The sequence below is a fragment of the Caretta caretta genome, chromosome 23, assembly GCF_965140235.1.
Source record: "Caretta caretta isolate rCarCar2 chromosome 23, rCarCar1.hap1, whole genome shotgun sequence".
NCBI classification, from domain to species: domain Eukaryota; kingdom Metazoa; phylum Chordata; order Testudines; family Cheloniidae; genus Caretta; species Caretta caretta.
In genome coordinates, this window is record NC_134228.1 from 4,306,141 (window position 1) to 4,333,246 (window position 27,106).

The 27,106-nt window shown below is 57.9% G+C and overlaps 2 protein-coding genes across 3 annotated transcripts in view; both read left to right on the plus strand.

Moving 5' to 3' along the window:
- DLL3 (delta like canonical Notch ligand 3) overlaps window positions 1-5,458 on the plus strand; it is a 258,686-nt gene extending 253,228 nt beyond the window's left edge. Inside the window, exon 9 of the mRNA XM_048833333.2 lies at window positions 5,219-5,458. Coding sequence (XP_048689290.2) covers window positions 5,219-5,224 — 6 coding nt within the window. The 3' untranslated portion in view covers window positions 5,225-5,458. The remainder of the gene's footprint in view (window positions 1-5,218) is intronic.
- An 11,934-nt stretch (window positions 5,459-17,392) lies between these two features.
- Window positions 17,393-24,052, plus strand: CHP2 (calcineurin like EF-hand protein 2). Of its 2 annotated transcripts, XM_048833047.2 has the most exons (7): window positions 17,397-17,636; window positions 19,462-19,534; window positions 21,092-21,172; window positions 21,577-21,701; window positions 22,227-22,288; window positions 22,517-22,639; window positions 23,045-24,052. In XM_048833047.2, the coding sequence occupies exons 1-7, from the start codon at window positions 17,570-17,572 to the stop codon at window positions 23,096-23,098; spliced, it is 585 nt and encodes a 194-aa protein (XP_048689004.1). In that variant the 5' UTR covers window positions 17,397-17,569; the 3' UTR covers window positions 23,099-24,052. The 2 variants fall into 2 exon arrangements, with proteins under 2 accessions (XP_048689005.1, XP_048689004.1); XM_048833048.2 differs by lacking the exon at window positions 19,462-19,534 and having other exon boundaries at window positions 17,393-17,636.
- Window positions 24,053-27,106: the final 3,054 nt, after the last annotated feature.

The window sequence follows — 27,106 nt, forward strand, 5'->3', positions numbered from 1 at the left end:
GTGGGGCAGCTTGGCTACTTGATGAATTGGTCATGATGGCATACTGGCATTGCTATTCCATGTGTTGAGAGTGGCCGCTTTGCGCCTCGATGAGTTGGCCATGACGCTATTGCTACTCGATGAGTTGGGCGCCATGGCGTTGTGACCCAGTGAGTTGGGCACCATGGCATTGCTGCTCGGTGAGCTGGGCGCCATGGCATTGCTGTTCAATGAGTTGGGCGCCCTGGCATTGCCACTCGATGAGTTGAGAGTGATGGCTTCGCTACTCGATGAGTTTGGCATGGCAGCTTTGCACTGATTGCGTTGAGCGTGACAGGATTGCTATTTGATGTACTGACCATGCCAGTGTTGCTACTCAATGCATTGGGTGTGTCGGGTCTGGCACAGTGACTGGACAGAGCATACACGTCCTTCCTCACAGTCCCTTCCCCATTGAGCTAAGTTGCAAGTGGCTGCAGTCCAGACCCAGACACACAGCGGCCTGTGGTCATTATCTCTGGGAAGTTCATGAATTTCTGTGTTCGAGAAGCAGGGTGTTTGGTAAACATCAGCTGATTGGAGCGAGTCATTCCAGCCTGAAGTCGAGAGTTCCCAGTGCAATGTTGTGACAAACAAGGCTCATGGGATCCTTGGACACATAATGAGGGGAGCAGCGAGTACAGCTTGAGGGGCAGGCGCCTCCTCCACACAGCATTGGGGAGACTGATCATGGAATACTGCCTCCAGGTCTGCCGTCGCCAGTTTAAAAAGGACATTGAAAAATTGTCAAGGGGCCAGAGAAGAGCTACAAAAATGACTTCCAAGCTGGAGAAAAGGTCTTGCAGTCAGAGACTTCAGCCAAGTCTCCACTACAAAATTAAGTCGACCTACAGCCACCACGGTGATTAAATCACTTTTGTGTGTTCACACGACACTTCTTGTGTCGGCGGTGTGCATCCTCACCAGGCGCGCTTGCACTGATTGAACTGTCAGAGTGGGGCACTGTGGGACGGCTCCTGAAAGCCAGTAACGGTCAACGTAAGAAAAACTTTTTCACTAGGAGGGTGGTGAAACACTGGAGTGGGTTACCTAGGGAGGTGGTGGAATCTCCTTCCTTAGATATTTTTAAGGTCAGGCTTGACAAAGCCCTGGCTGGGTTGATTTAGTTGGGGATTGGTCCTGTTTTGAGCAGGGGGTTGGACTAGATACCTCCTGAGGTCCCTTCCAACCCTGATCTTCTATATTCTATGATTCTGTGATTGCGCTGACCCGTGTGCTAGGCCTCTTGCAGAGGTGGAGTTGTTAAGTTGGCACAGCGGGCGAGTTACATCAGTGGGAGCTATATTTTAGTGTAGACGCTTACAGAGTTAGGTTGATGGAAGCTGCCTTGCGTCGACCTAACTCTGTAGTGTAGACCAGGCCTTAGAGAGCTCAGTCTGTGTAGCTTATCAGAAAAAAGACTGAGAGGTGACTTGAATATAATATTTAAATATCTTCATGGGGAGAAAATACCAGGTACTAAGGGGGGGTCTTTAATCTAGCGAAGAACAGGAACCAATGGATGGAGGTCAAAGCCAGACAAATTCCAATTAGAAATAAGGCACAATTTGTTTTACCAGTGCAGGTAAAACTGCCGAAGGAACTGATGGACTCTCCATCTCTTCGATGTCTTCATATCCAAACTGGATGTTTTATAGGAAAAGATGCTTTAGTCCAACACAAGTTCATGGGCTCGATACAGGGGAAACAGGGTGAAATTCTCAGGTGTGTGATATACAGGAGGTCAGAATCAGTGATCTAATGGTCCCTTCTGGCCTTACATTTGATGAAAAGAGTGGAAGTGATTCGAAGATGAGGAAAGGCTATCTCCAGTTAGCATGGATTGGAGGGGAGAGGGATCAAGAGGCAATGAGGTCAGAAAAGAGGCGGTCACAGAAGTCAAGGTAAGAGGTGACCAAGGGCTAGAGACAGGGGTGGATTGTAAGGGAAGCCAATGCTGGATCTGGGGAGAAGGAAAGAAGCAGAGTCATAGATGAGCGCCGAGGCTGGAAGCTCTGGTGACACTGTTCCCAAATGGGGCAGGTCAGTAGACAAGCGTCCTGAGTCTTGGGCTGCTGGCAGTGCCCTAAGACAGCTCCAGTAGATGCCCCACCTTGTTTAGATGTCGCCCATGCCGATTCCAAGGGCATTAAAGCCAGGACCATGAAGGTAGGCAGATCTCTAGGGCAGGGGTTCTCAACCTTTTCCTTTCTGAGGCCCCCGCCTGCGTGCTATAAAAACTCCACGGCCCACCTGTGCCACAGTAACAGGTTTTCTGCATATAAAAGCCAGGGCCAGCATTAGGGGTTAGCAAGCCGGGCCAATCCCTCTCACAGTGGCACTCAGGGAAATTCAGATCGCTGCCTCCAGAGAGACAGTGCCTGTTGGATTCACGCCTATTTGAATATTACGGCCCTGAGATGGGTTAGAGCAGGGTTCTCGGCCTTTTCCTTTCTGAGCCCCCCCATAACATGCTATAAAAACTCCAGTGCTCACCTGTGCCCCAAGAACCATTTTTTGGCACATCCAGTCATAGGCGCCAACTCTGTGGGTGCTCCAGGGCCAGAGCACCCATGGGAAAAAAACAGTGGCAGCCCTGCGGATCAGCACCTTCCCCTCCTCCCAACGTCTCCCACCCGCCACGATCCGCTGTTCCGTGGCATGCAGGAGGCACTGAGAGGGACGGGGGGTGGAATGGGGGCAGGAAGAGGTGGGGCGGGGGCTTAGGGGAAGGGGTGGAGAGGGGGCAGGGCCTGGGACGGAGCGGGAGTCGAGCACCCCCCAGGAACCAAAAAGTCGGCGCCTATGTGTCCAGTAGATTAAAAGCTTCGTGAAATGGATCGTTATACAGTGAAACACACACACATCTAGAATATAAAAAAGAAAAGGAGACTGGAGGTCCTGCAATGAAAAAATGTACATAGTGTGAAGCTTGTTGCTGCTGCTGTTCAATGATTCGCTCAAGCCGCGGGGGTATCTTCAGCCCCGGGTGGCAGGGCTCGGGCTTCGGCTTTCTGCACTGTCTAACTTTGGCCCTGCTCTCTAATATATTTTGGCGGGTCCCCTGAAACCTGCTCGGGGCCCGCGCACCCCCAGTTGAGAACTTCTGGTTTAGAGTAAAACATTATTAGGAACAAACAGGATTTAGGTGATATTAAGTGAGAGAAAAAGAGACAGATCTGGGTACAAACAGCATATGATTTCTAGTGAGTAGATGTGAATTCCAGCAAGTGATTTCTTTGCCTAAATGAATGTCTCACAGCACGTTAGCAGCATCTCCTGCCCTTCAGGTCAAGAGGATCCAACTTTCACAGGCTCACGGGCTGCAGCCCCTCAGTCCCCTAAGCAACAGATAAAGGAAATGTCTTTTTGCTCCCCTTATATTACCCGAAGGGCATTGTCTCTGCGTCAAGAGGCAGGGAGGCTTCTTGGGGTGCAGATTCTGTCCCCCGGCATGTTCTTCTCCACCGCTTGTTAGCTTGATGGTTTTGTTTACCTTACATGTAAATGTACTGTCATGATCCTCTGCCTGAATGAAGCCGGGCAGGCTGGATGTATGCTCTGCCACCAGCACACAGCTATAAGTCTTGGCACATACATTGCCCCATGATTTGGGGGCCCAGCGTGTCACCAGTTTACATATGGTACCTCGCCTGACACCTTTTAGAGATATATTGTGACAACAGTGGGTTGGGGTGATGAATGTGTCATGCCTGATACGACGTATAGTTGGCTTTGAGCGACTCCTGGGGTCACAGTGAACTTGGGCAAGTGGCTCCCCTGCCCCTTCTGTGCCTCAGTTTTCCCATATGTAAAGGGCTTTCAGGCCTCCTGACAAAAGGTGCTATTGTTATTATTGACACAATGGTAGCGCCCGACTGTCCCAATCCATTAGGGCACCCACCGCGCTCGGCACTGTACAGACACCTACAGAGACAATGTCCCTGGGCGTGTGCTAAGCAAGTTCACCATGCGCGATGTGCTATACAGAGCCAGAGTAGGTGGAAGGGGCGCCCCCTAGTGCTTCCAAGGGGTCTGATCACATGCTGCAAACGTGGAGGAAGATCTTGTTGCTCTCCCCAGCTCTTCCATGGACTCCATTAACGATCCTTGGCAAATCACTTCCTCTCTCTTGCTGTAAAAGGGGGAGACTCATCCCTGGGTCTGCTTAGCCTGGGAGCTCTTTGGGGCAGGGGCATGCGTGGGCAGCACCGGGCCCAGCGGGGCCCAGCTGTTGGCTGGGCTGTACTATAATACCTCTAAGTGCCTCCTTGTTTCTCAGTACGAGCTGTTGACCCTCTCCGCCACTCACAGCTCTGTGTGCATTTCGTGTGCCCCGTCACCCAGGCTGTGGCTTGTCCTCGGGTGACTTCCAGCCTCCATTCCACGCCATCTCCCCTGCCCCACGCCCTTCCTGGCACCCACCAACTTACCCAGCGGGAGCATTTGACTCTCACCTCGTGTGGGTGTAAACGCCGACACATGGGAGCATCTCGCTTTGGGACTCTGTAGGGAGGTCAATGGCCCTCTGCTGAACCCATCAGCTCTGCTCCACTCCCGTAGCACACACGTAAAGTCCCATCCCCAGCTGGTGTAGATCTGCAGTGCTCCATTGAAGTCCTGAATTGGGCTCAGTGTAAATCCTGAGACAGGATTCACATGGGAAGGCAGGAATGACAGAACAAGGAGCAGTGGTCTCAAGTTGCAATGGGGAAGGGCGAGGTTGGATATTAGGAAACGCTATTTCTCTAGGAGGGTGGGGAAGCACTGGAATGGGTTCCCTAGGGAGGTGGTGGAATCTCCCTCCTTAGAGGTTTTTAAGGTCAGGCTTGACAAAGCCCTGGCTGGGATGATTTAGTTGGGGTCGGTCCTGCTTTGAGCAGGGGGTTGGACTAGATACCTCCTGAGGTCCCTTCCAACCCTGATCTTCTCTGATTCTCTGAATCAGAGAGTCACTTCTTTGGTTGTGCCTAAGACCCAACATCTGGACGGGGTGCAACCAGCCCCCGTAAACCGGCACGTTTACGAACCAAGGTGCGCAGGGCCGGGGTCTCCGCCAAACAAAGACCCCCTCACCCCACGCTTGGGCTGGATTCCTTGGCCAGGGTGGTGTGGGAGGGGGCGGGGCAAGGGCCTGTTGACTGCCAGCCGGTTACCGTCTGCCCTAATTGTTTGTCCCCCCGCTCTTGTTCATTTCTAGGTTTAAGAGTGGCCCCCTGACCTCGGACCTGTGGCTCCGTGTCCCCCCCCGGCCCGCCCCGCTAAAGAATGTTTACAGAGATGCCTCCTCGGACGCCTGGATCAGCAGCGGACGACGTACTGTTATTTTTTAATCTATAGATGATAAATATCGACTCCTGTTTGTTTTCTAAAGAGAAAAATATTTAATATTTATTCTTGCTGCTATGTGAGTTGGGGGGTGGGAGGGGACCAAAGGAACGGAGGAAGGTTGGGAAGGTGGAAAGTTGGCTGTGGGGGGGGTGCGGATGTCTCTTTTGGCGGGGGGGAGGTTGTTTTGGGGGGGAAGCTGGAGAGTAGAGGGAGGGGGATGTTGCACTCGAGATGCATCAGGAAGACGGTAGAGCAGTAGTCAGAAAAGGCCGGTCCTTTTCCAGCAGGGGGCTGCCAGGAATGGATTCTTGTTCCTTTTGCCCTGGCTTTTTAATTATGATTATTAATTATTATTATTATTATTTTAATGCTGTGGTTTTGTCTCAGACTGCTTCCCTGTCGAGCTGAAGGAAGGAAGCCCCGCCCCTTGCCACTTGGCCAATCAGAGCGGTGGATGGGGATAAGCCCCTCCCCCCATGCAAGGGGCGGGGCCACACGCTGAGACCACATGGCTGCAAGCTCTCGACGCCCTTTATGTGCCAGAGATGGGTTGGAAGGGAGGCGGTTAGACGGGACGCTCCACTAATGGATTCTTTTGCTTTCAGGAACCAATGGCGCGAGGGGATAGGAACGGCTCTTTAAAGTGTTACAAAGGTGGGGGGTGGGGGGGGGAGAAAAATCTTTAATGATTTTTTTTATTATTATTATTATTTGAAAACTGCATTTGTTTTAATTTAAAACAAAAGAAGTGCCGTGTACAAAAAGCTTTTTGGAGATACTCTATATACATATTTAAATTGTATATATTGTATATTTATAAGAAGTGTCCTGTACATATATCCCTGTCTGTTTCCCGGATTTTTTTTTCCTTTTACATTTTTTGTATGTCCCCATTTTCTCTCAAAAGAAATATATAAAATATCTATTTTGCTCAGTGAAAAAAAAACAGTTTGATGCTTTGTTTTTCTGACGGATCTGCTTTGGTTTTCTTTACCGCTGCTAGTAGGTTGAGTGGCCAATTCTGCTGTTATTTACACCACAGTAAGTTGACTTGATCACAGGCTGCGAACACTTACAAGGGGAGAAGAGATTTGATACTAGAAGGTCCTTTAATCTTGCAAACAAGAGGCAGTGTGAGATCCAGTGGCTGGGAGTTGAGGCTAGACAAATTGAAACTGGAAACACGGCACAAATTTTGAGATAGGAGGAGGAGGAGATTAAGCCTTTAATCAACTGATCCAGGGAGGGGGTGGATTCTCCATCACCTGGAGTCTTCCCATCAGCATTCAGTGTCTGTTTAGAAAAGATCTGTTCTAGCTCGACCACAAGATATGGGCTGGAAGCAGGAATCACGGGCTGGGGAATATCCAGCCTGTGTTATGCAGGAAGCTAGACTAGATAATCACAGTGATCCCTTTTGGCCTTAAGAGAATCTATGAATCTATCTGTGGAATCTATTGGAGGTTGTTGGAACTTCCCTATCAAGAGAAATTGAAAAGATGGGGACTGTTTAGAGAGGAGATATATAACAGAGGGACATGGGAGGCAGCGTGTCCTAGTGGATACAGCACTGGAACTTGGGGCACTGGGTTCTATTCCTGGCTCAGCTGCCAGGTGACCTTGGACAAGTGACTTTGCCCCTCTGTGCCTCAGTTTCCCCATCTGTAAATAGGGATAATGATACTGCCCTCCTTTCTAAAGCGCTTTGAGATTTACTGAGGAAGAGTGACGGATTATGATGTTAAAGCCACAGAACACCGTGACTGGATTAGGAAGGTAGACACAGTGTTTTCGTTCACCCTTTTCCATGACTCAGGAACAAGGGGCTGTTCAGTGAAATGGAGAGGCAACCGATTTAAAACCGACAAAAGGATTTGGCCTGTGGAACTCACTGCCACATGATATTAATGATCCCAAGAGTTTAGCAGGGTTCAAACCAGGATCTGAGGTTTATGTGAATAATGGGAATAGCCAGTTATGTTAGGAAGGATTAAAACACAGACCTATGTGCTCATGCTTCAGGGCAAAATACAACCCAGTAATTGGTTGGGAGCAATCCTCTCTGGGCAGATTGTCTCTTTGTTGTCCACTGAGGTGCGTCTTGCACCTTCTTCTGAAGCAGCGGGGACTGGCCACTCTGGAGACCGGATACCAGGGTTGATGGGCCCCTGGTCTCAGAACTATGACTCTCTGTGGAGTTAGTCTGTGTTTGCCTCACTGTAACTGAAAGCAGGGAAACGCGCAGCACCTCTCAGCAATATACCCTGGGGCTCTTGGCAACCTCCAAAGCGTCCGGGGATGCGCTGGAGGGGGCCACGTGGCGGGATTCCAGCATCCGCTCTGGGGAGAGGCTGCTGTGCGAGGGACAGGACGATTACTGCCATCGGCCACCTAGGGCAGATGGGGCTCCCAGAGGCGTTGACAGCCCCGCTAGGTGCATCTGGGCACAGCCCTGAGGTGGGGCCTTGCCCTCCAATCTTGGTCCCCCCGCATCGGTGCCTTGTTAAGGGATTGGCACCACCTTTAGGCCCGGTCCTTGCCAGGCCAGCCCCCGTGCCCATGACACAGTGCCTTCCATTCCAATGGCACTGCCCTTCCGCCCAGCTGGGATGGGGGTCTGAGTCAAACAACCAGGCCTGCTGCCTCCCCACCACACGCTGTGGGTTTAGCGCCAGGGAAAGGGCATCCCCAGAGCGGGTACTACCTGGGGCGGCGGCAGGGCAGTCTTCCCTGCATCATACCCACATACCATCTTCCCCGCCAATTCCCCCACTCTGGAGGGGGGCAGCTCAGTCACTGGTCTCGTCACCGACCGGGCGCCATGGCTGCTGCAGCTGCCTTTTGCTAGAGGATGGAGGTGTTTTGGGGGCAGAGGGGCACACGTGGCTTTGTTTGGGGGGTTGATCCCATGCAAGGGGTGGGGCAGGGCTCGCCCGCAGGATCCCGGCGCCCTGGGGAAGCCGCAGACAAACAAGGCACACACACAAAATGAGGCTCGTTTTGGTTTTTTGGTTTTTTGCAGCCGGTTCATGGATTTCCGCCCATTGTCCACATCAGTTTCAGCCTGGCGCGGAGCCACCCTGCAGCAGGTACATTGCAAGAGGCGCCCAGGGCAAAGCTGCACCAGCCCCACTTCAAAGCTGCTTCCCACCTCCCATCCCGCTCCCGGCTCTCTTCAACGGCCGCCTTGGGGGTGGGGGGGGCAGGCAAAGCTGGGAGTCTGTTGGGGGTCTGCACAGCTCAGTGCTGCGACGGGAGCCCAGCAAGGCGCTGTTGGGCGTGGGGTTAGCTCTGGGTGGCCTGCGCTTGGAGTCAGTTCTGGCCCCAGCGCGGTAGGGGGCGCTCTCCCTGCACAGTCAGTGCTGAGTCCCTAGACCTGCTGTGGCACTAGGGGGCGCTGTGCTGCAGGAAGTGGGCGCTTAATATGGGACGCTATCCCCTGGCAGTCAGGGCTGACCCCCATGTCCCAGTGTGGCACTAGGGGGCGCTATGCTGCAGGGAGCCAATGGGGGCTCAATAGGGGGTGCTCTCCCCTTGCAGGCAGAGCTGACCCCAGTGCAGTGCTAGGGGGCGCTGTGCTGCAGGGGGCAGGGTGGGGGCTCAGTGGGGGAGGGGCTGGCCCCTTGCAGTGAGAGCTGACCCCTGCCAACACCCAGATGGTGAAAAATTCATGCTACTCTCTAGCCCATCCCTGTAATGAGTTGCAGGGGGTCTCAGTGTGGTTCCCGGGGCCAGCTTCCCCCTTTGGCAAAACAGAGACACCCAGCCCCTCCCCCGGCCACCAGCCGGGTGGGGGTAATCTCGTGTATTTGTGGGAACTTGCCTAAACTGGAACTTCAATCTCAGGGCAGGGGTGCATGCGGGCGGGGCCGGGGGGCTCAGCCTGGCCCCTCTGCCCAGGTCTAACATCCGTGCAAAAAGGCATTTGATAGAAAAGCAACTACCCCAGTGTGAGCATCGCGGCTTCAGTGGGTTCCTCCAGCTGTGCCCTTGTCTGCCCCCCCCCCACCCCCCCACACATCCGCCTGTGTTTATTTGTGTGAAGGTGACGGTCACACACACACACACGCCCCCGCATTCCCAGCTCCACTTTCCCACAGTCAGGCCCCGAAAACAGGAAAGCCGCCGGGGGCCGCAGAACAAAAGTCAGGGCAGAGACCTTGGGGCGCGGTCAGGAAAAAACAGGCCCCCAGGGCCAGGGGGAGCCACCCGGTTCTGCCAGGAGTGGCCCTTTCTCAGGGCAGGTGTCCCGGGCGTCTGGCAGGGTGCTCTGTGCACATGGTCGGCCAGCCAGATTCATGCGCTCAGGATCAGCCTGGTGTCCCCAGGGGGCCAGCATCCCCCCAGTGCCACGGGGGTCCAGACCCCAAGGGGAAAGTGCTGGGAAACCCCCCCACCCCAGTGTGGTGGGGGCATGGCTAGGGCTATGGAGCCAGTATTCCCCAGTGCCTTGGGGCACGGCCCAGGGTGGGTGCTGGGATCCCCCAGTGCCACGAGGAAGCAGCCCAGAGGTCAGGGGCTGGGACCCCCCAGGGCCACGGGGAGAGGCCCAGAGGTCGGGCTGAGACCCCCACCCCCAGTGCTACGGGGAGAGGCCCAGAGGTCAGGGGCTGGGACCCTCCAGGGCCACGGGGAGAGGCCCAGCTGCCGTCGCTCGAGGCCTCGGTGCCCGGGGACAAGAACCCGGGCCGTCGGTGCTGACAAATGCCAGGCCCAGTGCCAAGGGCTGGCGGCTCTTAGGCCCATCCCTCGGGAAGGCAGGGAACAGCCCCAGCGGGTCTGGGCTCCCTTTGGAACCTCAGGCAGGGCAATCCTGGCCTGGCCCCGATCCTGCGGCCCAGCTCTGGCTGAGGCCTCTTTGGCTCAGACCCCAGGAGTCCTGGGACTGCTGCCTGGCCCCCAACGTCTCTCTCAGCACCCCCCGCCGGGGGGGACCTCGCACTGACCTCCTCTGGTGGTGCGGGGGGGGGGGCGGAGGGGAGGTGGCGGAAGCGGCTACGTGACCCTTCGCAAACACCCACGGCCGTCCTGGAGCAGGCTCGGGAAGCCAGGCCACGGGGACAAGGAAGAGAAGCTGCTTCCTCCTGCCTGCGTGATCTTCAGAGCACCTGCCAAGTGGTGAGCGCTGCGGGGGGGCCTAGGAGCCAGGACTCCTGGGTTCTGTCCCTAGCTCTGGGACAGGAGTGGTGTCCGTTGGTTAGAGCGGGGGGGGCGTTGGGAGCCAGGATTCCTGGGGTCTCGCCCCAGCTCTGGGATGGGAGTGAATCCAGTGGTTAGAGCAGAGGTGGGGTAGGAATTAGGGTGCTTATTAATTAATTAATTAACCCATCAAGCCTGCCCCTCTGTTCTGAGCCCCACCCCAACCCCGGCTTAGAGTGTTGTGATCTCACGGGCCAGGGGGAAATGGAAAGGGGGGGGGGGTGGCATTTGACCTGCTTAGCCTGGTGCTGCTTAAGACACATCCCTGCCCACGACTTGCTGGGCTCCATAATGCAGGGAAACCGAGGCCCGGTGGGAACCAGGCAGCTGGTGGGAATATTCCTTTGATCTTGGCCGGTGGAAGGGTAATGAGTCCGCCAGGTGAGGGTGGGAGGGAAGGTGCTTGTTCATCAGATGATTGCAGGGCTGGGGTCTTTCTTCTCCCCCCGCCTCCCCGCTGTGGGAAAGTCACTGAGCTCCTGCTGGCCTTTGAAGCTATGGAGCTGGGGCAGAGGCGAATGGGAATCCCTTCTGGCTGGGGTGGGGCATGGGGGGCAGACATACTACTATGAAACAATGCAGAAGACCTGCCAGGACACCCAGCTCAGGGAAGGGAGTGGTGTCTAGTGGTTAGAACAGGGAGGGCTGGGAGTCAGGACTCCTGGGTTCTACCCCAGCTCTGGGAAGGGAGTGGGGTCTGGTGGTTAGAGCAGGAGTAGTGACCGTGAGGCTGATGTACTCTGCCCAGCTCTGGGGCTGGCACTGGTGATGCCCAGACTTTCCTGGTCCCTTCCTTCAATTTCCATGCAGCATAATTGCCCCTGACCCCCTTGATCCTCTTGTTTAGGTTTCCTACCTCCCCCTGCTCCTCCCCAGCTCCCCATGGAGCCAGCTCTCCTCACCTCCCTGACCCCATACAGCCCAGTGTTAATGAGGAAACCATGGGGAAGCTGCAGCTGATTCTGGCCCCCAGGGCAGCACTTTACAGCCAGCAGCTGTCAACACATGGCTAAGATGCTACCCCAGAGCAGATCTAGGGTCAGTCCAGCATAGGGCCACAGGGGGTGGCGGGCAGGGATGGGAACCGGGCCTCACTTGGGGATGGCTGTGCTCTGCTGCTTAGAGGTGGGGGCTGAGCTAGGATGCCTGGGTTCTATTCCTCGTGGTTTGAGCAGCAGGGTTCTGGAATGCAGGACTCCTGGGTTCGATCCCAGCTCTGAGAGGGGCGTGGGGTCTAGTGGTTAGATAAATTGAGTGTCAGGACTCCTGGGTTCTTATTGCCAGGTCTGGAAGGGGAGAGAGTGTGTGTGTTCAACACGCCTCTCTGCTGCATGGCCTCAGAACTGTTCCACTGTGTGTCATAGACCCCCCACACTGCACTACTTGAGATCAGGCAGTGGCAGGTTTGGGAGGAGAAAGAGGCTGAGTTCTGCTCCCCTGGCTGCGGCCGTGAGTCGGGGTTACGGGCGGGGGATGGGTTTCCTCCCAGGGCACCGATCCAGGTGCAAGTGACCGAACCAAACCGCTCGTGCATCGAGACGTGTAAACTTCCTGGCCTTCAGCCTGCCCAGCAAAACAGGATGCAGGAGGGAGCGATAACAACCAGGGGGGCGTGGGGGGGAGAGATGGGGCACCCCCTAGCGCTGCCCTCGCCTGGGGGGGCTCTGCCCCCGGACACGGCCGGGGGCGGGGGCTGAGCTGACAGCAAAATCTGTCGTTAACGTAGAGTTAAGGGGGCCCGGCAATTGCTCGGGCCCTTCCAGCATGGCGCATTCTGCAAAGCTCAGAGCCACGGGAAACGCCCCCTCCCTGACCTTAACTCTGCCCCCCTGGAGCCGGCAGTCGCCGCCGGGACTCCGCGACCTGAACTCCCACCGCCTGCGCTCTTAGGTGTAGCTGGGCTGCCTGGCGGAGGACTGCGGGGGCGGCTTGGAAGCACCGTGCTGGTGAGCAGGGGCCACGTGCTCTTAGCACGGCGCTTCTCTGCCGTCGATCTCCCCAGGCCCCAGAGAGCTTCCGGCCTCACCGCCAGGCCGCTGTGGATCACGGGCCTGCTTGGGCCCCCTTCGAAAGCCTGACCCAAGCGCAAGAGCAGCTTGTCGATTTCAGACCCAAGGTGGAAGGCTCCGGAGAACGTCCACACCACCCACCGTGGCAGAACTGTGAGCCAGCCCCTATAAACCCCGGGGGCACCAGGCGGCCCGGGCATGCCAGGACCCGGCTGGCAGCACCCCACCTCCGTTGCCGCGGATTGGAGTTGCAGGAAGCTGACGGCGCAAACCCCGGCCTGTTGCTACAACGGCCCCTGCTTTGGGGTCGGGCTCTGTTCTCCGGCTCGGATCCCTGGCTCTTGGCTCCTGATCCCTGTCCCGGGTTAGACTCCTGGTTTCCGGCTTCAGCTCACACCTCAGGCCTGATGCCTGTTCCTGCCTGCTAGGCCACGCTGCCCACGTCCTGGTCGTGACAACATTCCCCCCACCCTTGGGCCAACCCTGCCAGTGCCACCTTGTTCTCAAGGCTCGGCCTGAGAGGGGGGAGTCCCCATGCCCGCAATCCATCGCTGGCCACCTCCCGCCCATGGGGTTGGCGTGGCCCACAGCTGTGCTGTGTGCATACAGCAGCCTCCGCCGGGCCGCCCCCACGCGGGTAAGAGGAGGTGGTCAGACCCCCCAAGGGGGTCGGGTTGTTCTCAGCCCCCCAACCCAGACCTGACACGTGGGGTCGGGTTGTAGGGCTCTGCTGCGGATTCCCTGCCCATCACCGTGGGGCCCTCCCCAGCCGCAGGCAGCAGAGCTGTGGAGTTGGGGGTAGCAGGAGGGGACATAGATCCTCCCTTTTCAATACCCGTCAATTTCATGCCAGGGAAAGTGACCGATGTGCCCTGCCGGGGGACTGGGCTCCATCAGGCATCCCCAGAGCGGGCACGGCCAGGGGGGTTACCCGCCACCCAAATCCATCCACCTCCCAAGCGACTCATCCCTGCCCCCTGCTGGTCAGCAGTCACTCAGGGCTTCAGGGGCTCTGCTCGGCTTGGTGTCCGGTTCCCCCTCGCCCTGCGCAGCAACCTACCCAGACTCTGGGCATCCCTCCTGGAGCGGGACCCACATACGGGCATGAAACAGTGCTGACGTGTTGCCAGCCCAGGATTCCTGGGTACTCTCCCCAGCTCTGGGAGGAGCAGGGAATCTAGTGGTTAGCGCGGGGTGGGGGCTGGAAGTCAGGACTCCTGGGTTCTATTCCTGGCTCAGGGGGGAGAGTGGGATCTAGTGGTTAGAGGGGAGGGGCACCTGGGTGTCAGGACTCCTAGGTTGAGAAGCTCAACCCTTAAATACAGCGCCCCCAATCCCACAGCCCCATCGAGGCTCTAGGAAGCAGCATGGGGGGGGGGGGGTCTCCGTGGCCCATTCAGTTCTCTGCCAGCGATGGGGTGGCCACTGCCAGTCCGGGCCAGCGGTGATGGATGGCTGTGCGCTGGGAGCATCTGGGGCTGGGCTGAGACCTGCCCAACTCGTTGCATGCATGGCCAGTCAGGGGCCCCTGTTGGCAACAGGGCCCACCTCCCATTAACAAACCGGCCACTTCCCAGGCTCCTTTGCGAGCGAGCCTCGAAAGTCCTTTCCAGGAAGGCGGCCTCCCTCCCTCACTTCCACCTTCGGGGCCCCCCAGCTACCGGGGACCCCCTTAGCTTGGCCTGGCTCAGCTCTGCATGAAGGGGCAGATAACCAGCGTCATCCAGACCCTCGTCACTCATCCAGCCTTGGTGCGAAAATGAGCTGCTGTCCCTTTAAGACAACCCCCCCTTCCCCCCTCCCAGCAAAGGCAATCAGCTGTTCAGGCTAATTAAAGGCAGGTGCAAAGGGGTGTTGGGTGCATGGAAGGTGAGAGTCTTAGAGATGGTTTAAAGGGAGGTGGCTGGCCAGCCCCCCCTCCATGTTGGTTTAAAGGGGGGGGCACTGGTGATGGGAGGGGACTGGAGGAGGGGGTTTCCAGGCCCCTACAGGTATCTTGGGCTGCAAGATGCTTGCTCCTTTTGAGCATCCCCCAACACACACACCTACCCCTAAGGAGCTGGATGCCCCATCTGCCTGGCTCTCTGCACCCCCTTGGAGCTGGGGGGGGGGGGCAGAGGGAATTTCCCCCCCTCCTGCCCAAGGAGACTCATCCGGCTCGCCTGTCCTGACACAGCTGGCCAGGGCTGGGGGCAGCTGTGCGGAAGCGGCTCTGCCTCTCCGGCCTGCATCCTGCTGATGCCCTTGGGTGTAGCCTTGCCCCCCCCCCTGCCCCCAGAGACCCTTCCCGAGCCTTGGCATAAGCAACTCCCGCAAACGGGAGTCGGGACGGGGAGAGGAAGGGCGGATTTTCTCAGGGAGTGGGACACGGGGGCCTTGCCCCTCTAGGGGCCGCAGGCTATGATCTGGCCCCACAGCAGGCTATGATCTGGCCCCACAGCAGGCGAGTGGCTGGCTCAAGGGGGCAGAGAATGGGATTTGGGGCTTCCCCCTGGGGGGTGCCAGCTCTGAGCCAGCCCAAGGCAGGGAGACTAGCTGTGTGAGGGAGGGATATGGGGCCTTTCCCCTCTGTGACCCCCAAGGGGCCAGAGCTGCACCCTAGATCCTGAGACGGGGCTGACTGGTTCAGGCCAGGGCCTGCTGGGGGTCAGGCCTCCCCTAAATCTAGTCGACTCCTGCAGTCCGGCAGCGCCCTCTGGCGGCAGGTTGCTGGTAAGGCTGCTCTGAGCTCCTCTCCAGGTGACTTTGGGGGCGACCCCGAGCCAGGACAAATGCCACTAGCTTTGCCCCTAGTGCTGGGGAGCAGAGGATGGTGTGAGGAGAGAGACAGAAGTGGGGGGGCAGCTGCAATAGAAAGGAAAGGGAAACTGAGGCTCCACAGCTCCCAGCTATCAACGGCTCAGCTGAGCCTGTGGCCAGCTAGTTTGGCGTCTTGTCTCCAGCCATGGGCCACGCCTGATGCATCGGACTTTATCCTGAAGCAGCGTTGCCTAGTGGGTGGAGCACTCCCCCAGCCCGCGGGAGGCGTGGGTTCTATTCCTGGCTCGGAACCAACAGAGGGGTAAGGGATAGCTCAGTGGTTTGAGCTATTGGCCTGCTAAAGCGAGGGTTGTGAGTTCAATCCTTGAGGGGCCCATTTAGGGATCTGGGGCAAAAATTGGGGCTTGATCCTGCTTTGAGCAGGGGGTCGGACAAGATGCTCTCCTCAGGTCCCTTCCAACCCTGAGATTCTATGATTCTAAGTCACTGCCCTGCCCTGTGCCTCAGTTTCCGCATCATACCGTAATACCCATGATAATCGCTCCACCTGGAACCCCAGAGCTGACCCTGTGTTCCACCCTATACGGCAGGGATGGGCAAACTACGGGCTGGGGGCCACATCTGGCCCTCCAGACATTTTAATCTGACCCTCGAGCTTCTGCCAGGGAGTGGGGTCAGGGGCTCCCTCCGTGGTAAAGCCCATTGAGCTCTGCAGCTGAAAAGCGCTGGATAAAGGCAGCGGGTTGTTGTGGTAGCAGATACACAGAGTCCGCGGCCCGAGGGAACCCCTTGGGGTCATCGAGTCTGACCTCCTGTGTAACTCAGGCCGCAGACCATGGAATGACCAGCCTGTTGTTCCAGCCAGCTAACCTTCCTGACCCTACCTGCATGCCCTGATGCCTGCGCATGGATGCCCCCTTGAGGTGAACATGTGTGTGTTGTTACGGTCCTGCTCTTACCCAGAGGAGGGGAAGGGTTTTTAAGGTGCTGAGCCCAACTGCTGGGGGTCTTGAGTGCTGACGGGTGGGGTTACTACGATCTGGTGCTGTACTTCTGCCAGGCATCTCAAGGGTTAACGTGACCCCGAGGCCTCTGCGCAGTGTCACACCTTATCTCCCAGCAGCCTGGGGAAATAACCGGCCTGGCTAGGAGCCCGCTAAAGGAAGCTCGGGGGTCGGAGGTGCGGATGCTTCAATAGGGGGCGCCCTCCTGTCTGAGGCAGCGCTGCCCTCAATGGGGCAGCGCTAGGGGGCGCGGGCAGTGAGGCAGGGGCTCGCTAAGGGGTGCCTCACAGACAGTGCTGACCCCATTGCTCGCCCCAGGGGGCACTGTGCTGCAGGGAGTGTGGCGGGGGGGACCTCAGTAGGGGGCGCTCTCCCCTTGCAGTCAGCACTGACCCCAATGCGGCACTAGGGGGCGCTCTGCTGCAGGGAGCTGAGTGGGGCATGATTCAGAAAGGGACCCACTGCCCTTGGAGTCAGGGTTGATTCGGCCCTCCTTAAATTCCTGCGCTTTCGCTTGGATTCCGTTTCGGTGGCCTCCTTTTCATGCCTCAAACTGGGATGCAGAATTGGAGTCCGGCTGTTAAACAGCAGCTGTGCCACACCCCAGAGACAGCTGCATCTCCGCTCTGGGTGAGGGATATTTGTATAAACAACTGCCAAGCCCCACCCTAGAGGGGTCTACATTTCCGGGCTGGGCCAAGGAGCCTTGTTATAGATCAAAGGTCCCTGTATAAACAGCTGCCACGCCCTACCCCAGAGGTGGCTGCATCTCAGTGCTAGATCAAAGGTCCCCACATAAACAGCTGCCACGCCCTACCCCAGAGGTGGCTGCATCTCAGTGCTAGATGAAAGGTCCCCACACAAACAGCTGCCATGCCCTGCCCCACTGGTGGCTGCTCTGTGCAGAACCATCCGTCTGTGTAGAAAGGCTTTGTCATGGGACGTGCTCAGAGCAGCTCAACCCCCAACCACCCCTCCCCACAGAAAACCTTGACAGTTTGGAAAACCAAACAAACAAGCCACTTCCCTGTTTCCCAGTCCCAGCCTTTACTGCCTGGGCGGGGAGAAGGAAAGATCCACCTTAAAGGAACTCAGCCCAGCCTTCCTTTCCCGGGGTTGATTGGCCATCCGGCCAGTCACTCGAGATCCCATATGGGCTTCTTGGAAAAGTTGGCTCCAGACTCCAGGTTGCCCTGGGCGCCCTGCTGCAGGGGGAGAGATTCCCGGCGAGGCCTGACGGCATGAGAGATGGGCTGCCAGAGCTCCCACCCGTCCGCTATCCCCGAGCTGGAGGAGATCATGGAGGAAACCGGCTGTAAGGGCTCAGCAGAGTGTGTGTGTGTGGGGGGGGGGGATTGTGTAACCCTCAAGTTGGCAAGTTAAATCTGAGCAAAAGGGGACGGCGGGGAGGGGTGGTCGCACTGGCTGGTGTCCTGGGGCTGCAGGCCATGTGGGGCAGGGACTCTGCGCTGTACAGGGCTGGGCAGTCGGACCGCGCTGCACCTAAATACCTGCCCTCCGAGGCCTCTGGTTGAAGGGGAGGGAGAAACGTGTGTGTGTGGTTCTGCCAAAGGACTGGGGGGGTCAGGACTCCTGGGTTCTATTCCGAGCTTGGGGGGGGGGGGGGGGGTTTGGTGGGTTAGAGCAGGGTGGGGCTGGGAAGCAGGACGTGGGTTCTAGCCCCAGCTCGGGGAAGGGTGTTGTTTTGTGATCACAGCAGAGGTTGTTGAGTCAGGCAGGTAGGGTGATCAAACAGCAAATGTGAAAAATCGGGATGGGGTGGAGGGTAATATATAAGCCTATATAAGAGAGAGACCCAAAAATTGGGACTGTCCCTATAAAATTGGGATATCTGGTCACCCTAAAGGCAGGACTCCTGGGTTCCCTGCTTGGCTCTGGCACTGACTAGCTGTACAGTCCCATGGCAAGTCACTAACGCCCCCCTCCCCTCTGTGCCTCGGTTTCCCCCATTTCACCTGGATCCTTGGGAAAGTGGCCTACCTGGTTAATTTGCAAGGTGCCCTGACAGTGGGTGGATGGGAGGGGCTGGCAAAGGAGGCAAGCTCACCCCCCAAACGGCTCCATCCTGTCCCCCATCTACCCTGGGGGTGCGGGGCAGAGAATGGCCACAGCACAGTGTGTGGAGAAGGACTCTCAGGTGCCATTTCCCACCCCAGGGGGCTCGGAGTGTGAGAGAGGATCCGCCCCTGGGTGCATTTCAGAGCCACTGACTGAGGCCCTATGACTTACTGGGCGTGAAGCTTTGAACGGGTGTCCCAGCAAGGGGAATCCTGGAGTGTGGCTCTCCCAGCCCTGGCACTTTGGGTCTTTCTGAACCCAGCTGGGAATCTCCTCGAGTTCGTTGGTTCGAATCCAGCCCTGGCGGGTAGGGACTGAAAGCCTACTTGAGTTGGCTACTGCTGGTGGCCCCACTTGTGATATGAGCTCAGGGCTTAGCGGGATGGGCCGTGGCCCGTGGCCTCCCTGTGGTTGGTCCTAATTGGCAACCTTGGCTAACAGGCCCAGGATTGAATGGGGCACAGGAAATAGGGGACCCCTGCAGGGTGTATTGGCAAGGGGGCGCTGAGATAAAATAGCCCCATGGCTAGAGTGCTGGACTCAGAATCAGGACGCCTGGGTTCTGTTTTCAGCTCCGGGAAGAGAGTAGGGTCTAGTGGTTAGAGCAAGGGAAGCTAGGAGTCCTGAGCTCTCTTCCTAACGCTGGTGGAGACTGGGGTCTAGTGGTCAGAGCAAAGGGGAATGTGGGAGTCAGGACTCATGAGTTCTCTTACTAGCAATGCCACTGATTGGCTGTGTGTGACCTTGGGTGAATCACTTCCCTGCCTTGTGCCTCAGTTTCCCCATCTGTAAAATGATACCAACCTTCCTTTGTAAAACACTTTGAGGTCTCCAGACGAAAAACCCAGGGAAAGAGCCAATCCCCCTGAGCAGCCCAGGCCCCTGGCATGAAATTAAATCTGCTATTAAATGTTAATCAGATGAGGGGAAGGGGAACAGATTTAATCATCAGTATCCTAAAAATTCCATCGCAGGGTTGTTAAACCCTCACCTGCCTTGGCCCCTGCAATAAGGGCGAATCTTTGTCAACGGCTAAAACTGTCTCGCTCTCTCGTGTCCAGTTTCGCAGGCCAGCGTCGTCCGCCTCTATGACCGGTTTCAGGCCCTGGACAAGGAGCAGAAGGGCTACCTGAGGTAGGGGGAAAGCGGGTGTCTCTCCCTGGGCCCTTCTGGCTGCTTTATCATTGGATCATTACAACAGCACTTACAGTCTCTGGTGCATTAAGGTGGTTTAACGCTTGGGTGCAAAGAGCTCGGACACTTCGGTGATGGGCATGGCAAAGGAAACCGTATAGCAGGGATGGGCGAACATTTTGGCCCAAGGGCCACATCTGGGCATGAAAATTGAATGGCGGGCCGTGAATGCTCAAAAAATTGGGGGTTAGGGTGTGGGAGTGGGGAAGGGCTCTGGCTGGGGATGTGGACTCTGGGGTCGGTCTGGGGTGCAGGAGGGTGCTCCGGGCTGGAATCAAGGGGTTCAGAGGGCGGGAGGGGGGATCAGGGCTGGGGCAGGGGGTTGGGGCGTGGGGAGAGGCTCAGGGGTGCAGGCTCCAGGTGGCGCTTACCTCAAGCGGCTCCCGGAAGCAGCGGCATGTCCCCTCTCCAGCTCTTACGCGGAGGCACAGCCAGGCGGGTCTGCACGCTGCCCCGTCCGCAGGCGCCACCCCTGCAGCTCCCATTGGCTGCGGTTCCCAGCCAGTGGGAGCTTCGGGGGCAGCTCTTGGGGCAGGGGCAGTGTGCAGAGCCCCCTGGCTGCCTCTATATGTAGGAGCCGGAGGGGGGACACACTGCTGCTTCCAGGAGCCGCACAGAGCAGGCCAAGCCCCCGACCCCGCTCCCCACCTGGAGCGCCAGAGCAGGGCAAGCCCCTGACCCCACTCCCTGGTGGAAGCTCGAGGGTCAGATTAAAATGTCTGGAGGGCCAGATGCGGCCCCCAGCCCGTAGTTTGCCCATCCCTGCCGTATAGGGTGGAACAGATCAGGCGATGCCTGGACACAGGGTCAGCTCTGGGGTTCCAGGTGGAGCGATTATCATGGGTATTACGGTAGCACCTAGCTGGAGCAAGGAGAGTGCCCCCAAGATCCGGGCCCCGTTGCCTCAGGTGCCGCAGACATTGGCAGGAAAGGCCCCTGCCCCAAGGAGACAGACGAAAGGCTGGGAGGGGAAACTGAGGCACGGAGTGGGGCCCAAGGTCAGAGCCCGGAATAGAACCCAGGTGTCCTGAATGCTGTCCACACCCCCTCCCCCAGCGAGGGGAATCGGGCCCAGTGGCTCTCCAAGGGGGCCAACTCTCTACTAAGAGGGACCCACAACAGGGATGCACTGGGCAGCTAATGGGAGCTGCCCATGGCGGCCCAGAGTCTGGCATCAATCTGGAGTAACCCCAGGGGAGTGAGCTGCGGGTATCCAAGATCCTTCCTCTGGAACGGCTGCCATGCCCCACACCAGAGACAGCTGCATCTCAGCGCTGAGAGAGGGATCTCTGTATAAACAGCTGCTGGGCCTCACTCCAGAAGTGACTGCATCTCACCACTGGAGGAGAGATCCCCATATCAACAGCTGCCTATGCCCCACCCCAGAGGCGACAGCCACCAGTCTTGGGCCTAGAACACAGGGGTGAGGCCCCCAAGGGTTCAGAGCTGAACCAGCCGGGCCATGCCATGACCTCTGCCCTGTCTCACTCCCTAAAGCAAATACGACCTGCAGGGGATCGGGGAGCTGGCGGTGAACCCCCTGGGGGACCGGATCATCAACGCCTTCTTCAAGGAGGGGTGAGTCTGCTCCATGAGCGTCACCCCCAGCCCCAATCGACGGTGGGGGGCAGGGAACTTCCAGCGGCCTGGCTCTGCAGCGTGGCGGGTGCAGGCTATCTCACTCGCCGCTGGGGGGCGCCAGAGCTCACCGGCCACGGAGCATCGCAGGGGACCCCGGCAGAGCCCGACGGGGACTGGATGGTGCAGGGTGCTGAGCAGTGCGGCCTCTGTGGCAGAGACATGCGTGGTCCTTCTTCGCTCCCTGCTGCATGGATCCCCGTGGACACAGCCCCTGCGCCCCGCCCCAGAGGTGGCCGCATCTCAGCGCTGGGCAAGGGCTCCCTGTATAAACAGCTGTGGCTTGTCTGGCAGCCTGCACTGCTGCACTGATTATTAGTCAAGTCTCCCGTCTCCCACCGCAGGGAAGAGCTCACCGATTTCCGATCCTTCATCCGGGTCCTGGCCCGTTTCCGGCCCATGGAGGAAGGAAAGTCCAAGGAGACTGGTCGCCCGGAGCCCATGAACAGCCGACAAAGCAAGCTGCAGTGTGAGTAGTGGGGTTGGTGGCAGGACTCATTGGGGGGGAGGCCTAGTGGACTGCCCCCCATGCCCCACTGCTAAGGCAAGTCACTGGGGCCCCTTGGTGACAAGGGGAGGAGGACCCAGATGAGGGGCTGTGGCATTATGGGGCCTGCATGGGAGGGGAAGGTACTACTGGCCTCTGGCCAGAGGGCATTGGGAGTGGGGGGTGAGGAGGGCACGTGGGAGGAGTGCTAGGTGTGGAGAACTGGGAGGGGTAGTGGGGTGGGGGCACCCAAGGGCATGTGGAGGGGTGCTGAGGTGGAGTGGAACTGACAGAACTGAGGGGCGGGCCATGCAGAGCTATGGGGAGGGGTGCTGGGGTGGGAGCATGCATGGGGAGGAGGCAGAGTGGGGCCACAGGCATATGGAGGGGTGTTGGGCTAGGGGGACATGTAGAGGCTTAAGGGGGACAGGGGGAGGTTGGGGCTGGTGGCGGGGGGATCATTTCCCTGCCCCGATCCCATTGCTGACACCAATCTGGGTTGCATAGTTGCTTTTCAGCTCTACGACCAGGACAGCGACGGGAAGATCTCCCGGGACGAGATGCTGCAGGTAATGAGCGTGCGCGAACGTGCAAGGGCCTGGGGAGTGTGCAAAGAGTGAGGGGAAGGGGCTTGGGGTGAGCATGCGCACGAGGCTGGGGAGCGAGTGTGCAAGGTGGCTGTGCGAGGCCGGCCTCCTCCCGAGGGCCCCCAGAGATGGAATCCCTCCTCCCCTCCTGCAGTGGCAGCCCCCCGGGGTGGGTGGGGCAAGGGGCCGTCACTGTCTCCTCCCCTCCAGGTGCTGCGGCTGATGGTCGGCATCCAGGTGACGGACGAGCAGCTGGCGTGCATCGCCGAGCGCACCATCCAGGAGGCCGATCAGGACGGTGACGGCGCCATCTCCTTCGAGGAGTTTGCCATGGTCTGGCAGGGTCCAGGGGGGCAGGGTGTAGAGCTGGGGGGCAAGGGGTGGGGTTGATTGTCTAGAGGGGAGCAGTGAGGCCCGGTTGAGGGGGTGGAGGATGGATTATTAAGTGTATTACGATAGCACCTGGGGCCACAGCTGAGCGAGAGGCAGTCTGGCGGGATCAAGAAAGGACCATTATCCCCACTGAACAGGAAGGGAAACTGAGGCACAGGGAGGCTAAACTGGTTGGACACAAGGTCACCCAGGGTGTCTGGAGCAGTGCTGGGAATTGAGTCCCAGCCCAGGGCTTTAGTCACGTGGTCAGCCCCCCCGCCCGCAGGGACCTCTCGTGGCTGTCTGGGTGGGAAGTGGTTACGGCCTGGGGCTGGCCATGTTTCCGACGTCCTCGCCTCCCCGCAGTCAGTGGAGAAGCTGAACATCGAGCAGAAAATGAGCCTCCGGCTGCTGAAGTGACCCATCAGGACTGGAGAGAGCTCCCCCCCGCCCGACCCAGCACTGGGAAGATCCACTCTCAGAGGGGCTGCCGCCAATCAGATTTCAGCTCCGCCCTCTCATCATTCAATGGATCCCTCCAAGGAGGGGCTGCATCCAATCACACTTCAGCTCCGCCTTCCTACCTCCGCTCCGCATAGTTCCAGACAGAGAAGAGCTGCACCCAATCAGATTTCATCTCTGCCCCCTCACCTCAGGAAGGATCCAGTCTGACAGGGGCTACGTCCAATCAGATTTCACCTCTGCCCCTTGTCTTGGGATGGATCCAGTTGAAGAGGGGCTGCATCCAGTCAGATTGCATTGCTGACAAAGAGCGGATCCTGCTGTGAAGCTGGCCTATGATGGCTGTCACTCCTTCCAAATAACAAGTGCCTGCACCCAAGGGAATGGGATCCAAGCTAACTCCCCTCCCCAGCGCTGCCCCTGATAACTGGGGGACTCTGATGCCCCCCAATGGCAGGGGATAGTAGAGCCTCTGGTCAGTTTACTGCAGATCAGAGACTTACAACCTACAAACAGCACCTCCCGTTCTTGTGCTTTAAGCCCTCTTTGCAGTCCCTCTATTCTGGGCCCCGCCCAGCTCCCAGTGTCAATTAGAGCAGCCCTGAGGCTGCTCTGACTTGCACATTACCCCCTAACGGCCCTGGGGAGCAGAGAATACCCACAGCGCCGTACGCTCCAGCTATGTCCCTAATCGACCCCCTGTGCCGGGAGCTGGAAGCAGGGCCCTTATGCACAGCAGCCGGGGACGCTCTCACTGGTCAAGGCGCGGGAAGCTTCTCAGGGCGACGCTGCCGTCCCAGTGGGCTCAGCGTGCCTGAGACTTGGGCCTAGAATCTCCTGCCATCGGGGCTGGATTCGCTCGGATTCAACTCTGTCTGTTCGTAAAAAAATAAAATAACCATGAAAAATCTCGTCCTCGGATTTAAAATAATCGTCGAATTTCCATCTGCATTTAATGCCGGGGAGAAAATGCCACCCCCCACCACCACCGCCACCACCTCGAGTCCCTGGGGCAGTGTGGCCAGCCACACAGCTCCCCTTAGCCAATCTATCCCAGCTCTGGAGGGATCACCCCACCTCCAAGGGAAAGTAGGGGGCTCAGGCCCCAGGGTCCCATTTACTCCTTGGCCTTTTCACGGTGGGGTGGCTAAGTGGTTGCGGCATTTGACTATAATCTGGTGGGTTAGAGTCTCCCTCAATCTCACACGGGAAGGCCCCCTCCCATGGACCCAGAAGCACGTGAGTCCTTGATCCAAAGGCGGTCTGACCCAAAGCTGGCTCCTGTGATGCCCTGTCAAGCATGGGCTATGAAACCGATGGCTCGGGGGAACGCTGACGCTCCACTGAGGCTACCAGCAGGGTCGGGAGAGGGCATTTATACCGGTGTCTCTTGTAGGCTGTGAACACCCGTCTTACTGAGCTGAGACCTGCCCTGTTTGTCACACCCGTGAGGCCACAAAGCAGTTCTAGGGGGCCTGGGAAAATGGCTCGTCCCGCACCGATGACATTAAAGTCAGATCAGAGTGGGGGGAAATTTTCATGGGGTGGATTCTTGCCCAGTGGTTCCCTGGTGGGTGCGGATTTCTCTGTGACTGCTCGTACCCAGCTCCAGAGGCCTGCTGGACAGCGTCCGTCCGTCTTAGGTGCAGTTGATCTCTCTCTGTTTCTCCCCACTGCACCCTATAAAATGTCCCACCACGCACTCATCTCCTCCAGCAAGCTCAGGCCTTAATCATAATCAGCCCTAGTATATCTCAAGGGGCTTTCCAAAGAGGTCGGTATCATTAGCCCTGTTCTATGGGTGGGGAAACTGAGGCACAAAGAGAGCATGACTTGCCAGTGATTGAGCTGAGATTAGAACCCACCTCTTCCAGGTCCCGGGCCAGTGCTCTATTCAGTAGGCCTTGGCCTCTTTGCTGTATCCACACCCCTAACTCCAGGCGTCCCCACACACACACGCACATTTCCCTTTCTTTGCCCACCTGCCTCCCTGCGACACAGTCCCGGTTCTCCCAGCCCAGCCTCCCACCTGTGTTCGTTGCAAAGTGTCTTTAAGGGAGGCGGGGGGAAGGGAATTGCATCAGCCCCTGATTGCTGGTGGGGCAGGGGGGACCCCAGCCCCACCGAGTAGGAGGCAGGATTGGCCCAGTTTGGAACGTCCATGTGATGCCTGTGAAAAGCTTGCCTGGTGAGCTGAGTGCACTGCCCATCACGCTGGCCACATGTGCCACCCCAGCTGGCGTCTCTTGTCTTAGCCTTCGATTGGACGCTCTTTGGGGCAGGAACTGCCTTTTGGTTCCGTGTTTGTACAGCACCTGGCACAATGGGGTCCTGCGCCATAGCTGGGGCGCCTAGGTGCTACCGTAATACACCTAATAGCAATACAAACATACAGCGCCTGGCACGATGGGGTCCTGCGCCATAGCTGGGGCGCCTAGGTGCTACCGTAATACACCTAATAGCAATACAAACATACAGCGCCTGGCACGATGGGGTCCTGCACCATAGCTGGGGCGCCTAGGTGCTACCGTAATACACCTAATAGCAATACAAACATACAGCGCCTGGCACGATGGGGTCCTGCGCCATAGCTGGGGCTCCTAGGTGCTACCATAATACACCTAATAGCAATACAAACATACAGCGCCTGGCACGATGGGGTCCTGCACCATAGCTGGGGCGCCTAGGTGCTACCGTAATACACCTAATAGCAATACAAACATACAGCGCCTGGCACGATGGGGTCCTGCGCCATAGCTGGGGCGCCTAGGTGCTACCGTAATACACCTAATAGCAATACAAACATACAGCGCCTGGCACGATGGGGTCCTGTGCCATAGCTGGGGCTCCTAGGTGCTACCATAATACACCTAATAGCAATATAAACGTACAGCGCCTGGCACGATGGGGTCCTGCACCATAGCTGGGGCGCCTAGGTGCTACCGTAATACACCTAATAGCAATACAAACGTACAGCGCCTGGCACGATGGGGTCCTGCACCATAGCTGGGGCTCCTAGGTGCTACCATAATACACCTAATAGCAATACAAACGTACAGCGCCTGGCACGATGGGGTCCTGCACCATAGCTGGGGCGCCTAGGTGCTACCGTAATACACCTAATAACATTCAAAATGTTCAGCGCCTGGTGCAATAGGGTCTTGGCCCGTGGCTGGGGCGCCTGGGTGCTATTTAATGCACCTAATAGCAAGAAAAACGTTTCACCCTAATGCACCGAATAAATAACACACAGTGACACACCCAGCGGGATCCAGCGTGGGAGCTCTCCGGGATCCTGGCCGCTGGGGAGGTGTCGGGGCCAGAGAAGAAACGTTTAAGTTTCTTTGAATTCTTTGAATTTCTTTAAGTTTATTGAATGCGGTGCCTGGGAAAATCTTCCCTCATTCAATTCCGGGGGTTGCCGAGTTATGGCGGGCGGGGGCGGAGACCAGGTGATCACACTGGGCCCTTCTGACTCCTAATCCTGCTTGGCTCGTGTCCCTCCCCGCATCACACCCACACCCGGGGGGGGGGGGCAGCTCCCAGGTCTACCTACACACCCACACCCGGGGGGGGGGGAGCAGCTCCCAGGTCTACCTACACACCCACACCCGGGGGGGGGCAGCTCCCAGGTCTACCTACACACCCACACCCGGGGGGGGGGGTGCAGCTCCCAGGTCTACCTACACACCCACACCCGGGGGGGGGGGGCAGCTCCCAGGTCTACCTACACACCCACACCCGGGGGGGGGGGGCAGCTCCCAGGTCTACCTACACACCCACACCCGGGGGGGGGGGGGGGCAGCTCCCAGCTCTACCGGCTCCCTCCAGCCTCTGTAGGGTTAAAAGATAAAAACCCACCCAGATTTGGGTCAGGGGCTCAGCCTATCGCCTCCGTCTCTGGCGGTGGCTAGCCCAGCAGCCAGCCAATCGCGCGGGGCTTGTGTCTGTGCGCTGGGGTTTTGC